The following is a 15,497-nucleotide window of genomic DNA, read 5'->3' on the forward strand; positions in this document are numbered from 1 at the left end:
TGTGTGTGCATTTGCGTGCACATGTGTGGTCCTGAAGAGGCACAGGACACACCATCGTACACGTTTAAGAGCAGAGACTGCCTACATCCAGCCAGTCACCTGCTGGAGCCCAGCAAACTCCCGAGGCCCGAGGCCCAGAGCCATCCTGCTGAAGTCTTGCTGCTGCCTGAGCCTGAGTTAGCCCAAAAGATGGGCTGAGGCTGCCCAGTTGACACCTCTCTGTGCTGGAAGGAGGCCTGGGAGTCAGGCACCTCTTCAGCAGAGTGAGTGACATCACGTAGGTGACCCAGGAATGGCAATAGGACCACTTGGGATTCGCATCTGCAAAGAGTGCAGGGCCCAGACCTGCCTCGGGTGGCTCTGATCTGTGAGGGGACGGGAGGCTGCTCTAGCTTCACTGACCAGGGCCCACAGCGCCCTGGGCTAACTGTGGCCACGCAGCCACCTGGCAGACCCTGAGTAGCTGGATGAGGTCACGGCCAACACCCCTTCATGACACTGTAGAGTGCAGCTTGCCAAAGGATCCTGAAGCTTAGATGTTCACGGCTGCTCTCAGGAGAGATGCTGAGGACAGCAAGGGGCTCTCTGAAGACACATGTCCCACACTGTGCTGTTCAGTATTCGCCACAGGGACTTGTGGCCATCTAAACCCAAATCAATTAAAGACACAGATGCCCCTCAGCTTACAGGGGGTTCCGTCCAACAAGCCCACTCTCCACTGGAGCACCCTCAGTGGAGATGCGCTCACTGCTCACTGACCTATAGAACAGGCCCTGGGGGGCGCAGCACACCGAGCGGGATGTTCCCCTGTGCTCACGGGGCTGCCAAGGCACCTCGGCCCAGCACGGCCCAAGAGGATCTGGAGCACGCTTCTCACCTGGGAAAATGCAGCATTCAAGATTCCAACTTGGTTGCTATCCAACACACATTGCTTCTGCACCATTGTAAAGTTGAAGCGTCCAAAGCCAAAACCTCGGAAGCTGGGGACCATCTGTCGTTAAAGATTTGCAGTCACGCTGGCCATTTTCAGGTGCTCAGGAGCCACATGGGGCTAGTGGCTGCTTACTGGCAGTGGAGATCTAGCACACCTCCCTCACTGCAGAAATCCTGATGTGCAGCACTGGTCCCGACCAACCAAACACCATCCCCGAAAGGCAGACAGCTGTCCATCCCATGGGATGCTGGAGGTCGCAGGAGGCTGAACAGGGGTCCCCAGGACACTGACCGAGTTCTACCCTCTGAAGCTTGTGAGTGGTTCTAACATGGAAACGGAGTCTTTGCAGATGTGACTGAACTAAGGATGGGGAGGTGGCCCTGAATCATAGGGGTGTGCCCTCAGGGCTAGCATGAGTGTCCTACGGGAGAGGCAGAGGCAGCTTAGACACAGAGGAGGAGTGGGCAAAGAAACCTCAGAGGCAGACTGAGTGGCGTGGACACACCAGCCCATGAATGCCGGTGGCCACCGGAAGCCAGGAGTGGATTTTCTACTCGAGCTTCCGAGGCGGCAGCCCGCCAACGCCTGGATGTCAGACTTGGGACTTCCAGGACAGAGAGGAAATACATCTCCACTGTCTCAAGCCACCACGCTTGTGGAATTTATTAGAGAGGCAACAGTGGACAGGTGCAAGGCTGGGTGAGCACTGGAGCAGAGTGCTCGGAGCCCAGCGAGCCCCACGCAGTGGACGCTGGCCTCCACGGGACCCGCCACCGAAGCGCACGGAAGGTGCTCCAGCAGACAGTTCAGGAACGCTGCTGCCAGGGCATCCAGAAGACCCTCGGCCCAGAGCAGAAGTGTGAGCAGAGGGACGCACCACAGGGGAGCAGGAAAGGTGGCCGGCTGAGGGCAGATGCCCTCCACCCACTGGCAGGAGGGGACAGAGGCCCGGGCTGCCAGGACAGGGGCGTATCCACAGCCACACCACAGGACGAGGGTCCACTGCCACCCTAAGTTACCTTGAGACCTCACGAGAGAGTGGCACAAGTTTTATAAGTATGCAACCCAAAACGCACAACCAGAAAGTGATGTTTGGAGAAAATCTTACTCAAAATAGGAAAAATAAGCTGGGCTTGCTGGCACAAGCCCGTAGGTCAGCTACTGAGGAGGCAGAGGCAAGAGAATTACAAGTTCAAGGCCAGCCTGGGCAACTTAGCGAGTTCCTGTCTCAAAACTAAAAATTGCATTAAAAAGAGCTGAGGAGGGCTGGGGTTGCGGCTCAGCGGTAGAGCACTCGCCTGGCACAGGTGAGGCACTGGGTTTGATCCTCCGCACCACAAAAAATTAAGTAAGTAAAATGAAGGTATCGGGTCCATCTACAACTACAAAACAAATTTTAGAAAAGGGCTGAGGCTATGCACCTGGGTTCAACCCTCGTACCACACACAGAAGAAGGAAATACACATCTAACATTCATAACCTCGCAAGCACTTGGGGGCTCCTGGTTTAATCGCACAGTCACACTGGGTGGCAGGCACTGCACTGGATACAGACACCCGAGAGGGGGCTCTGAGAAGTGAGGCCCACCAGCCCCAGCTGGCAGGGCTCCGGGGGGCCAGGGCACTTTCCCACTCGCTCGCTGCCCTCTGCATATATATACACCCACAAATGTACACTTTAGGGATCACTTACAAAAACATTCCACCACAGGAGGAAGCAGGTGAATGACAAGTCAGTTTATGGATGAAAAAATACCGCTGAAAAGACCCACCCAGAGTTCTTCACCTAGAGTTCTTCACCTCATTAATCGGTGTGAATTGAAAGATGAGTGAGAAAGCATGTTTCTCTGATCAACTTGCAAAATCTTGGAAAGCTCACAGTCAGTGATTACTGGTGCGTCCATGCAGCTGAACTCTGAGTCACTGAAAACACCTTTTGGATTTTAAGGACATGGGAAAGTCCCATGTTAAAGTTTTTAAATGTGGAGAAAGGATTCATAAAACAATTAAAATACAGAGGTGAGAGAAAACGGCGGGAAGGAGATTTCCCAGCGATCCTCACTGTGACTGTCTTCACAGATGCGGAAAGTACGGACGATTTGAATTTTGTTCTTTCACATCTGATCTCACAAGTTCTCTACAATGAGCATGTATCACTTTTAACATCAGAAAAAAACACTTCATTTAGAATATGACTTAAAGACCGAGGTAAACAAATGACCCCTTTGGCCACTACCGCGTGACAAACGAACTAAGGGCCCGAGTGTGGAGCAGGTGCTGCTTGTCCCTTCTCCAGATCTGCCGAGTCCTTCTGGTGTTTCTGACTGGAGTTTATCCTGGGGACTGATCGCGTTTCATGTTTCAAAAGACAATATTTGCTTTCTATTAGCCTTTGATTTAAAAAAGCAAAGAGGATCTTTATCAAAGTCAACAAGATAAATATAATTCAATTATGAAAATAAATTCACCCCCAACCTTACGTTACTTCAAAAAAGGGAATTTTTATATCTTTGTGAATTCTGCACAGTGTACCCATGAGGACGCCCCTGATTGGCCTCCAGACGGTGGGGTCAGTAACACCAGGAGGAAGTGTCCTCCAGGGACTGGCCAGCTGCACCTTCAAAGGAAGCCATAAACCCTGGAGCGACTGGCCAGCCCCTGGGATGACGGCCAGCGCATGCCTGTTTCTTGGGTCCCCCAGGTCTTGGGTGGGGAAATCGACTCCCCTTCACTCGGGCCCACCTGCTCCGGCATCAGAAGCTGCTGTGCATCCACGAGTGTACGATCGCGTTCCATTGATACACCGCTCTAAAATCAGGGTGTTCAAAAATTTATAATCAACCCAAATTGATGGCCTTTCCTTCTCTTTCTTCTAATATTTTTTAACTGAGGTTTTTTATCATAAAAATAGTACTTATTGGGACCAGGCTTCTCCAGGTACAGAAGAGGGTACAACGAACCTGGTTGCTCCACTCCCGTGCCCGGGGCAGTGCGCTCACAGCTCCAGGGCACTTCCAGAGGTTTGCCACGTGTGTTCGTGCACCTCGGGAGTCGAATGCTCTGCAGGACAGTAGCCCCTCTCATCTGCGATTCCTTTAACAAGGTTTTGATTTCAGTTCCTTGCTGTCAACTGTGGTCTGAAAATATTAAGTGCAAACTTCCAGAAATAAACAGTCGATAAATTTTAAATTGTGTGCCACTCTGTGTAGCGTGATGAGATACCGTGCCAGGCGCGGCCCTCCTGGGACATGAGTCCTGCCTTTGTCCTTCAGGTCCACACTGGATATGCCACCTGCCCATAAGTCACCTGGTAGACACTGCTCCAGTTCCGCAGGGCTGTGTTCCAGGGACCCTTATCCTCCCTAATAGTGACCTCAAAATGCAGCAGTAGCAATGCTGGCAGTTTTATCTGGCACCCTATTACATGTGTCCTGCCTTGTCATTACTTGTTAGTCTCTTTCTGTGCCTAATTTATGCAGTTGACTCTGCTGTATAGCTACGCAGGTGCAGGGAAAGGAGCTGAGCAGGTACGGCGTTTGATACTCTGCATGGTTTCAGGCATCTACTGGGCTGGACTGTGTCCCACAGATGAGGAAGGCTACGGTACATTTTAACTTATTTGGGGTTACAACTCTGCATAGCACTTTCAACTTGGCTGTGTCATGTAATATATTGGATCTTAAAATGTTTATTAAAAATAAAATGTTTATAAAAAATGCTTATTAAAAATGAATCATTTTATAGGGAACACATTTTTGAATGCCTGTTCTCTGACACAAGAAAAGGGGAATCCCTGACAGCAGAAGTTCATGGACACGGGGCACATAATCCCATTAACTATGAAAGTGAGGTTTGCATTATACATCCAAGTGATTTAATCAGAAGCTCAGCCTTTCTACCTAAGTTTCCATGATCGCCACTGCCACAACCATGCCAAGTGCGTGTTCTGCAGACAGAGTTGGTGAGGTCTCAGGCGTGGAGACCCATGATCCCATCAGCGGGCACCGCTCTCTGCTTGCCTGTGAAGTTGCCCCGGCTCTCTCCTCCGGTGCCAGGCGGGGGCTGCAGTTCAGTGAGGGCACACGTGCAGAAGCAGGTGGTCACATATGGAAGAAGCCCAAGCACTGGCTGTCCCTCAACACCCCTGCAATGGGACTGTTCTTGTCCTCAGAGTGCAGAGGAGGAAGCTGACCAGAGAAGTTCAAGGACTTGCTCAGGGTTGCACAGCTCCTTGTGGGACCTGAGGACTCCAGTTTGCCTTCTTCATCGTTCCGCAAAAGTGGCCCAGGAGGAAAGGCGGGGGGCTTCTCAGTTCTGCAGGGAGGGGGAGAAGGGGAGGAAGTGGCCAGGGAGGGTGGCACTATCACTCTTAACTTGAGCAAGGCCAGGAGGGAAGTATGGGCAGTGGAAGGGGGAGGTGGATGAGTGGGGACGCTCACTGAGTCCTTGAGACCCCAGCACAGCAGAAACGCCAGGTGGCCGTGGATAACCCAGGAAGGTCAGGTGGTGCAAAGGGGCACCTGGGAGCCTTTGGTGTGCCTGTCTTCTGACTTTGTGGCACAGCACAGGGTGAGTGTCACAGGGTGGAGGGGACCTGCTGGGCAGTCCCCTGGGGCCTGGATGTGGCACCACCTATGCTCTTGGGGGACACGGAGATCCAGGAGAACCAGCACCCCAGCTGGCAGGCTCCAACACAGAGGCTACACTAGGGGGTGCCCAGGGACTGGGAGCACGTGGCAGAAGCCACAGGATGCAGGAGTCCCCAGAGACAGGTGACCTGCAGCACAGCGCCGAGGAGCCAGCCGGGCCACAGCGCCGTACAGTTAGGACTCGGGTCAGTGATGAGCCACAGTGTGCTGACGGATCGTGCCGTGAATTCTTCATGTGCCTGGGGTGATGCCCACAAACCCATGTGCTGCCAGACATGGACGCACAGCGCGAGCCACAGGGCCGGGCACAGCGGCAGAGGACAAACGCCACAGGACTTTTCTGCACCAGAAGCTCCTCCACCATTTTAGAGCGTCTCTTTTTCATTTTGATGTCTTTGTGCGGGGCTGGGATGGGACCCAGGCACACACCCTGGCTAGGCCGGGCCTCGGAGCCAGCCCCAGCGCGCGAGCCCCCGCTCCACTTAGAGACGTTTGCTGCGGGTGCCTGGGTCCACGGGCAGCCGCTCCTGGGCCTTGCGCTCACTGACCTTGCTTAGAAGACGCAGTGGGGGGCTGGCCTGCCCATCCTGCTCCCAGGGTGGCAGGAGAACCCACGGGTGCGCTGGGCGTGGGCAGCCGAGGGCTGTGGCGGCCGCGCCCCCCGCGTCTGTGCTGGCACCCCGCGATGTTGGCAGGACAGGAACGCGCCTCGGGACACTTTTCTGAGGACCCATTTCCATTGCTAAGTGACACAGAGTGTGCCCGGATGCTGATCCTTCTTGGCCCAGGAGCAGCTGATGGGGAGGATCCAGAACCTCCCTTTGTGGTCAAAGGCCGGAAGGAAAAGAAAAATAGGGGGACGTCGAATTGACTCCGAATGACCCAAAGGAGACAGCGGGCCTGAAAGGCTGTTTTAAACCGGAAGAGACGGCTCCTGTGACTGGCCAACGACAGCTGTCTTACACCCTGACGGGCGCGGAAGCCAGAGGACCGGGCCGGCGGCGAGGGCTGGGTTTCGCAGCCGTGGGCGACGGAGAACAGCCACTTCCAGAACCAAACCTCCGGCTTTCCTGAAGTGCGGCCGTGACCGTGATGCCTTCCGGCAGCTTTGCTGAGTATGAGTCACACAGCACACTGCTACTGTCAAGGGCAGAATGCGACCGGCTGAGACGGATGAGGAGACTGAGGAGGAACAGGGCACCTGCAGGTCTGCGCCCCCCACTGCCCGCCGGTCAGTCTCCCCACTGTCCCGACAGAGTCCACCCAACTGCTGACGCCTCAGCTGCGGAGTCGGGCTGTTCCGGATGTGCCCTGTTTTGCTGTAAACGACCCCTAAGTGAGGTACGGGAGGAAAAGCCCACACAGGTGGTCCCTTCAACTGGAGAAAACCATCAAACGTTTCCACAGGGTACATACAGGAGGGGACGGGACCCCGTCCCGAGCAAGGAGCGTCGCAGCAAAGGAAACCTGTGTAACAGCGGAGCCTCACCAAGGACCCCACGTAAGCGGGCACAGAGGCTTCAGATCCCATCAAACAACCAACTCACCTGCCGTCTCTCGCTGCCCACAAATGCAGTGGTCTGACCGTCCCCACCAGAATGCATGGAGGTGCTGTGAGGTGACAGGGTCTGCAGGAGGCCAGGCCCCCTGAGTGGACCCACATCCTTACCAGCGGTGCAGGTCAGCGGTCAGGAGCGGTTGGTCGGAGAGGAGGAGTCCGGCCCTGCCCCTCTCAGCCCGCAGCACCTCCCCCAGTTATGAGAAGGCCCTCACTGGAGGCTGTCCTCAGCCTGGACTCCCAGCCTCCAGACCCCTGAGCCCAGCAAACTTCTGTTGTTCATAATTCACCCCATTGGAGGCAATCTGTTACAGCCGCGGAAAACGGACTAGGACAACACGTTATCCTGAAAGTAAGCGGTGGGAACAACTAACGTCCACTGTGTCACAGTTTCTGAGGGGAAGGGCCAGATGCCTCGGCCTGGACAGGTCACTGCGGCTACCCCTTCCAGGTGCACACCTGTGGCCGTGGGTGGGATTGAACTCACACCACCAGGGTGAGTCCAGGGAGCCTCCCTCAGTACCAGGCCTCTCCCCTGGACCCTCACGTGCAGGGGCTCCTCTGAGCCAGTGGGAGGGAGCAGGAGGCCAGCCAGGAGGAAGCGGGGCCCAGCTTTGGCCACTTTCTCCTCAGGTGGACCCCGTGGAGGGGTGACGGCTGGAGGCGGTCAGAGCCCGCCCACCACGGGTGCCACGGCTGCGATTCTTGAGAGGAAGTCTCATTTCTCCACCCCAGCAGCTCAGCGTGGCCTGGTCAGCAGACAGCGTGGGCGGCGGTGCTGAGGACCCTTGGCCACGTGACTCACCTCCCACAGGGGACGCCAGGTCACCCACCCCTCCCTCCTGAGAAAAACCCACGCTGGCGCTGCCCACACAGGTCACCTGCAGTGACTCCCACCCGTGGAAGCGCCTCTGAAGAAGAGGACCATTCAGAACTGGCGCATGGACTGTCACCTGGGAGCCGGGCACAGGAAGAGGCCTGGGCCGTGCCCCAGAACTACAGCCCCTCTTCAGGGGGCCTGGGTTGGCAGCCCGAGGCCTCGTGCCAGCAGCAGGCTAGGGGTCCCAGAGGGAAGGGCCGTGCCACCTGGTCGTTGAGGGGTCCCTGGGTTTTCAGACGGCTGGGCTGGGGGCTGCTGTGCCCCCATGGTGTTCTGCTCTCTGTGGCCACAGAAGCACCCTCTGGACTGGATGTCCACACCAAGCCAAAGGCTGGACAGGGAGTCATTTCATAAAAAAGCAGAATGAACTCCTGAGGCTTGGGCCTGGCCTCCCACTCCTCCAACGTGACGCCCAGCACCTCCCGGCCGCCCCGCGTGTCTGAGTTGGAGGTGCGTGGAGCTTGGCCCCGGGGGGACTGGGGTGCACGGCCGCGCGGCGCAGCGTCACCTGCACTCGATGAACCACTGTCGGATCTGCTCCTGGAGGCTCTCCTTGATGTCCGGGCCCTCGATCTGCTGCAGGTCACTCTTGATGGTCACCAGGGCCTCCCTGTAGTCCTCCTCATGCTTCAGCTGCACCTGGCACCGCAGCAGGTCCACCTTCTCGGCCTGGATTATCGTGGCACTGACTTGGTCGAAGAGAGGAGGGGGGTCCTGAGAACGGAGCAGGAGTCAGAGGTTACGAAAGCTGCAGCCTGGAGCCCGCCCACTCAGGCCTGGGCCACAAAGGTGTCCCGGAGGCCCAGCGGTGGAGTCTGAGTCCCCAGGGTGGCACCCCTGGGTGGCAGTGGGACCTCGAGGAGGTGGGTCTGGTGGGCTCCCTGGGAGGTTGCCCTGAAAGGAGACCGTGGAGTCCCAGCCCCTTCCTTTCCCTTCTGACCTCCTGGTCCTGAGGCGAGCGGTTCAGTTCCATGGCACACTTCAGCCCTGATGTGCCACCTCACCAGGGGCCCACGGCACTGGGCAGTCAGTCATGGACCAAAACCTCCAAAACAGGGAGCCCAGTAAGCCTTTAACCTTTCCAAGTGGATTACCTCAGGTCATTTGTTACAGTGACACAATGCTAACACGTTCAATGAGACTTTTTAAAAATTCCTTCACATTACAGGAAGAAAAACTTTCCCCAAGCTTCCTGGTCAGCGGGAGGACAGGGAATGCAGAGGGAGAAGGCACTGGAAGCAAGAACTTGCAAAAGGAGTCGCAGTGCTCTGATTTCAAGCAAAACAGCCCCCAAATGAACTCTGAAAACATCCATTCTGTTGCTACCAACCTCCAGATGAGGAAATCGTACGGCAGACTCCAGACACCCTCTGGGATAGTTCATGTTTTCAGTAGAATGTTCTAACCCTAAACCTGCCCATTGGCAAGTCAATAAGCGACTGAGAGCGAAGCACCCAGGGTGCTGAGCCACGAGGCTCAGTCTCTGCAGGGGCTGGTAGGAGCCAGAACACAGGCATGTCCAGACACGACTCATCCTCTCAGATGCCTCAGGACGTGAACTGGTGGGATGAGATCCGCACACGCCACGGCAGAGAGCAGGCTCGGTCAACTGGCCAGAGCTCGGGGGGGTGTGGAGGGCAAGGGTCGTGGAGCAGGAAGACGCATCTGGGGCTGTGGCACCCGATCGGCGCTCTGAAGCCGAAAGCTGGCCCTCCTCAGTGGAGAAGCTCTGGGGCTGGCTCTGTGGCAAACTCACGGCCTGGCTGCTGGGGTCCAAGTGAGACTGTTCTGGAGTTTTGCAAGTGGGTTGTTCAGCAGCTATTTTTAAACCCCGAATTCTATCGGCCTAATGAAATAAGCTGTATTTATGAAACAAGTTACCCAACTCTCAAAGCCCATCGACTCTGGACCACGTTCCTGTCGGCCGTGCTTTGTGGCTCCTTGTCTGCTGCCGTCCTGAGGGATGGAACGCTGGGTACCATGAGCCGCTTGCCAGGCCTGGCCTCCATCAGAACCCGCATCTGTCTCTGCTCTCTCCACAGTGTCAAGCAGCCCCTCCACTGGTGCCTGGCCCCGGCTCCCAGCTCTGCCCGTCACTGTACCCTCTGTGGTGGCCACTGGGTTGGGAAACTGAGCAGGACTGTCTGAAGGAGCCCAGGGACAAAGGCTGCAGGGCCCGGGAGTGTCCGCTGGGATTGCTACCGTGATGGCTGTCTCCGCACTGGGTGGCACCAGCAAGTGAGGGAGGTGGCCTCAAGTCCACTTCCAAAGTGACAGGAGAAGAGGCAGGACCTCTGGAGCCCCTGCAAGCTAGGAGTCTACACCTGCCACTGCCAAAGGGGAAGCTGATCTCCATTCATGTCACACGTGGACATAAATTCCAAACAGATCACGTTAGATGCAGCGAGCACACACGTGCCGACGGAGAGGTGCACGGACGCAAGGGCACCTGAGGCTCACCACGGAGGTGCCGTCAGGATCCAGGGGGCACTCGTGCAAAAAGCCAAGAGGAAGAAGAGAAGGAGGCGCAGGGGAGTGCTTCCTAAAACAGCCATCAGGAATCCCGGGAACGCGTGCCCATCTTCTAGGTCGGGTAAAATGAGAACGGACAACCTTTGTGATGAGGAAAGACATCCAAAATGACTTGAAAAGTGAGCAGGGTGAGAACTAAAAAATCATTTGAAAGAATAATGTTAAAGAAGTCACCTAATCCCCGAGGGGCTTGGAAGCCTGGCTGTTTTTGTCACATTTCTGTGTCGAGCTGGAGAGAGGACATTCCCTACTTACTCGTTTACATAAAATCGGCCCCTGCCTTTCCCGGTGGGCTGTGTCTTTCATTCCTAGAGTGAGCAGTTCCCAGCCCACAGAGCTCTCTCCAGCAGAGACCTGGAGGTGGCTGCCCTCCGGGGAGGGAGAGGGCTCTGCCACACCCAGTCCCCGGCTTTGCTTGGAGCGTGCCAGGCACCATCTCCCACTGACTCGATTCTCGGCCGATGTGGAGAATCCCGCGAAGTCACCTGCGCCCAGTCACCTGCTCCTGCGTCCTCTGCCGATCTCCTTCCTGGTGCGTACACTGCTCAAGCAGGGCCTTTCTCCTTTCATCCCCACAGCCAGTGACTGAGCCTGTGAATCTGGTTAATGTCTTCTCAACAGCTTTGTAAGATGTGATCAGCAGACTTCCTAAACTTCCAGGATCCAAACAAAATGCTCAGCTCCTTGGCATTTCCCGTCAACCCCACCGTCACAAGTCGTAGGGTTAACGTTGGCCCCGCATGTTCCTTCACCTCATCTCCTCACTGACGTTCACATCCACCTTTGGAGGGAGAAATGAGAGCATGAGGATTGAACAGATGAGGAGACAGAGGTTCAAAGTGGAGGGCGCCTTTTTCATCCTTCGGTGTCAATGAAGGAGCCAGCAGTAAGGTTCCCAGCTCTTGGGATTCCGTCTCCTGCTATGCCATGCTGTGTGGTTCCGTGTGCATCTGTGTGTGTTTCTCAGTGTAGACTTTCTATGACAAAGAAATGCATCTGGTCATTTGGGGCTTCCTTCACTAGTTGTTTTTGAATTCAAAGGTTAGAATGTATTTAGGTCCCATGTTAAAGGGCACCTCTTCCTTTAGGCTAAAACATCTTTTCCTCTTTAGCAACTTTGGTCACACAGAATTCAAATTTGCTAACTCGTGGCATAAAGAGTAACTCATTTAAAAATAAATTGTGAATATTAAAGGGAGCCAGAGAACACAATAACATGCTCTATATTGAAATGCATCAGCTATAGAATAATGCATCTTAATGAAGGCTTCCCATGTGAATAAACCATTATATTTACAAGCTTTCCACTGTTAATGACCCAGAACGGGATAACGAAACCCACATTTATAGCAAGGTCCTCTGTCAGCAAAAATATACATATTAATAATTGATGTCGCTGTAAAAATAGGACATAATATGATGCTTCCTGAGTTTGTGGGCAAATAGGACGACATGGTCCATTAACTTAAAATGCTTAGCTAATGTTTGATGGGCTTTGTCTTTAAAACTCCTCGTTCAAATTAGGAAGAGAAAATGGACATCGGTCCAAATGAAACACTGTTCGAATTATCAGTCCCAGACACACTTGCAAATAAGAGGCGGGACGCTGGCGGCTTCCTGGAGGTGCTCCTGGGGGTTGGTAGAGGGGTCGCTGGAGGAAGCGCGGGAGTGGCGAGGGGTCGCGATCCCCAGCACGAGGCTGAGGGCCAGCTCTCGCCGTCTCCGAGGGGCGCTGACCAGCGGGCAGCCCTGGGCTGCAGCCTGTCCAGGTGGTCGGCGGGCATGCACAAACGCATGCCCAGGCCATCCAGGTGGGTGCCCCACGACCCTGCTTGACCTTTGTGCGCCTGAGGACTTCACGCTGCGGACGTCCCGCACCTCAGTTGGTCCATTCAAGATGGTGTGGGGTCAGGGGCGCTGCAGGCGAAGGGCCTAGCCACTCGGCCTGTCTTTGGCCAGGCCGTGGTCTGTGCGCCTGCGCGGGTGCTGATTGACAGGCCCGCTCAGGAGGCTGCAGAGAACGCAGGCAGCAAGCATGGAGCGTGCGCTCCGGGCATCTTTGTTTTAGAAACTGCAATTTTAGCAAGTACGACACTGTCAGTGATCTAAAATATTTTTCTAGTTCATTAAGTCTAATTTCTTTAAAAAACTAGTGTTCTAAAAATTAGCTTTTTTAGAAACTAGGACCAAAGTAGTATTACTGAATTTATAATTCATGGTGGTGGAGATGTCATCTGCTACTGTGTCCTGCTTTAATTTTTTTTTTTTTTTTGCACCAGGGATTGAACCTAGGGGAGCTTAACCACTGAGCCACTTCCCAGACCTGTTTTAATTTTTTTTTTCTTTTGAGACAGGTTCTCAGTAAGTTGCTTGGGGCTTCACTAAGATGCTCACGCTGGCTTCAAATTTGCGATCCTCCTACCTCAGCCTTTCTAGCCACTGGGATTATAGGTATGTGCCACTGTGCCTGGCTAAAATTGTTTTGAAATGAAAACTTTGAGGGCACTTGAGGTTTGCCAGGCACAATTTTAAGTGGCTCACAGGTGTTATGTCATTTATTCCTCATCACAACTCTATACAGTAAGTAGCATTATTAGCTTCATTTCATATATGAAGAAACAGGCACAGAGAGATCTGGTAACTCGCCCAGGGTCACACAGCCAGGAAATAGCAGACTGGGGTTTGCCTGAGCCATCTGCCCCCAGGCTTTGTTCTTCTTCCTGTTTTCACTGGTGTGTCGCGATTATACATTGACGTTCTTGCACAAGCACATGGCGTGACACTTTGCTACCTCTTTGCCATCAGGTTTCCTCTGACTCACAGCTGGCTGGAGTGGATTTCATGGGCACTATACATGACACTTTCTTAGAAAATGAGCTTTTGTGATTTTAAGGGCTACTGCTGAGCTGCCTGCAAGCCTTGCATGCCCCGCTTTCTGGCCAGGTGCGACAGTGCCCGTGTCGGGTGCCTCGCCCGGATGGTGACCTGGCCTCCTTGTCCTTTTCTAACTTGAGCCAAAACGTGGTCATTTCTTAATTTTGAATGATGTGACAGGCTGGCGCTGCGACTGCTGTGACTCACAGCTACTTCTCCAGGGCCGACTGTGCCACCCTGGCACCCGAGCCCACCGCCACCGTCACCCCTGACTGCACAGGCGCATAGACACAGTGGTGCCGCCGGCCCAGTGCTGGGAACAGCATGCACTGCACCCTGGAGGGCGCTGGCTCTGGGTCGCGGCCACGGTCACACTCCCAAGCGCACCAGGGACTGAGCCACGTGCCCTGGCAGGAGACTGGTAAGGGCAGGTGTCCTGCCCCAGAGTGAGGGAAGGACCCCTGGGACCACGGACGTGGGAGGGCAACTAATTTGGCTATTTAGTTTCCATGACCTGGAGACTGGGGCAAGAAATAAGCAGAATAATAATAATAGTTTTTATAAGAAGACATAATAAGAATATAAAAATAAGACTTGAAATCACAATCAAAAGGTTCCCAGGGAATTAGGTTGTAAAATTCCATTTGATAGAAAAGAAAGTGGTGATTTTCCTTTTCTTTCTGAGTCTCCGGAAGTGGGCTTCTGAGGTTGTAGATTCTCCTGGGAACCCTCTGGAGTTCCGGCCTCCTCGCCCAGGGCGTCCGTAGACAGCTGTGCCAGGCAGGGCTGCTCCTGGTGTCTGCAGACCTCTTCCCGTGCACACAGCCAGCGTGGTGTGGGGCCGCACCTGTTGCCTTAGGCGTCTCCAGAATGCCTCCCCCGCTGGGGTTGGATCAGGGACAGCAGGTCGGATGCAGCCCTGGGGGCTTTGGCAGACCCAGCTTTCCACAGAGTGACTCCCCTTCACAGATGCGGCGTGCAGGGCATTGTCTGCTGGGAAAGCATTTGCACATGTATTTTATGCAAGAACTCATTTTGAAATATTTTGCATTTTGTTAAATAGAAAATTTATCATACCTCTAGATGTTGTTTGTCATTCCACAAATTATTCAAGTGTCATGACAACGTGTCACAGTTTTCCAAGACTCTGGTTCTTGAAGGGGCACCTTGTCCACACTGCAGGCTGTGCCTCACCCACAGTCCCTCACTGAGTCCTAACCAGGCAGCACTGCCCTGACCTCACAGAGGAGGAGACTGAGGCGGCAGGGAGGGTGGGCATGTTGCTCAGGCCCCTCCACCGCGGCAGCACAGAGTCCTCTCTGGAGCAGTGCCCTGCTGGCCGCCCTGGCCTGGCTCTCCCACTGTGCCTGCGGCAGGACGAGCCCTCCAAGCTGGTGCGAGCACACACACTCGCGGCTGGCATGCTGCCTCCCGGGACACTTGGGAATAGCTCTTCTACATTTAAAAATTAGAATCAAACAAGAAGAAAGCAAAACAGAAGGTCATAGCAGATCTGTTTGTTGAGAATCAATTAATTTTTTGGAAACAATCAAACGTCATTTGGAGCTAAACAGGACAAATAATCCACATGATCAAGTGGACAATTTAGTTCTGACTGAAATTCAAGTGTGATCATGAAAGCACTTCATCCAGATCCTTCGCCCACTTCGGCCATGATGGTGGGTCCCAATGAGGAACCCAAGGACACCGTGGGGATGACGGGACGGGGACACTGTGGCACAGGCCCTTGGAAGGAGCCACACTCACTGGGGCACCTGAGCTCGAGCCAGGGGTTATTTGCTCATGAGAAAGAAGTCTACATGGGCCAAAAAGCAACCAGAATGCAGCTCGTCTCAGGTCCGAACCTGAAGGTGAGCAGGGTTTCATGGCACTTCCAGGAGTCAGACGAGGGTGCAGAGCCAGGGCTTCCTCTTCAGGACGTGTCCCCCAGGGTTCCTTATTACAGTGCAGATGTCAGTGGCTTTAGGGTGACAAAACACAGGGCTCCAGGGCCTCTGGGATTCATTAGGTTCCTTCCACTCAGTCCACTCTAGTGGCTCTGCCAATCACA

General features: G+C 54.4%; 1 protein-coding gene across 6 annotated transcripts in view; it reads right to left on the reverse strand.

The window, feature by feature from the left end:
• Positions 1-15,497, reverse strand: part of Iqca1 (IQ motif containing with AAA domain 1) — a 129,337-nt gene that overhangs the window by 93,126 nt on the left and 20,714 nt on the right. For all 6 annotated transcript variants that reach the window (XM_047545769.1, XM_047545767.1, XM_047545768.1 and 3 more), the window contains one exon: positions 8,529-8,734. In XM_047545769.1, the coding sequence (XP_047401725.1) occupies positions 8,529-8,734 (206 nt within the window). The remainder of the gene's footprint in view (positions 1-8,528; positions 8,735-15,497) is intronic.

This window comes from Sciurus carolinensis, chromosome 3, assembly GCF_902686445.1.
Source record: "Sciurus carolinensis chromosome 3, mSciCar1.2, whole genome shotgun sequence".
Lineage (NCBI taxonomy): Eukaryota > Metazoa > Chordata > Mammalia > Rodentia > Sciuridae > Sciurus > Sciurus carolinensis.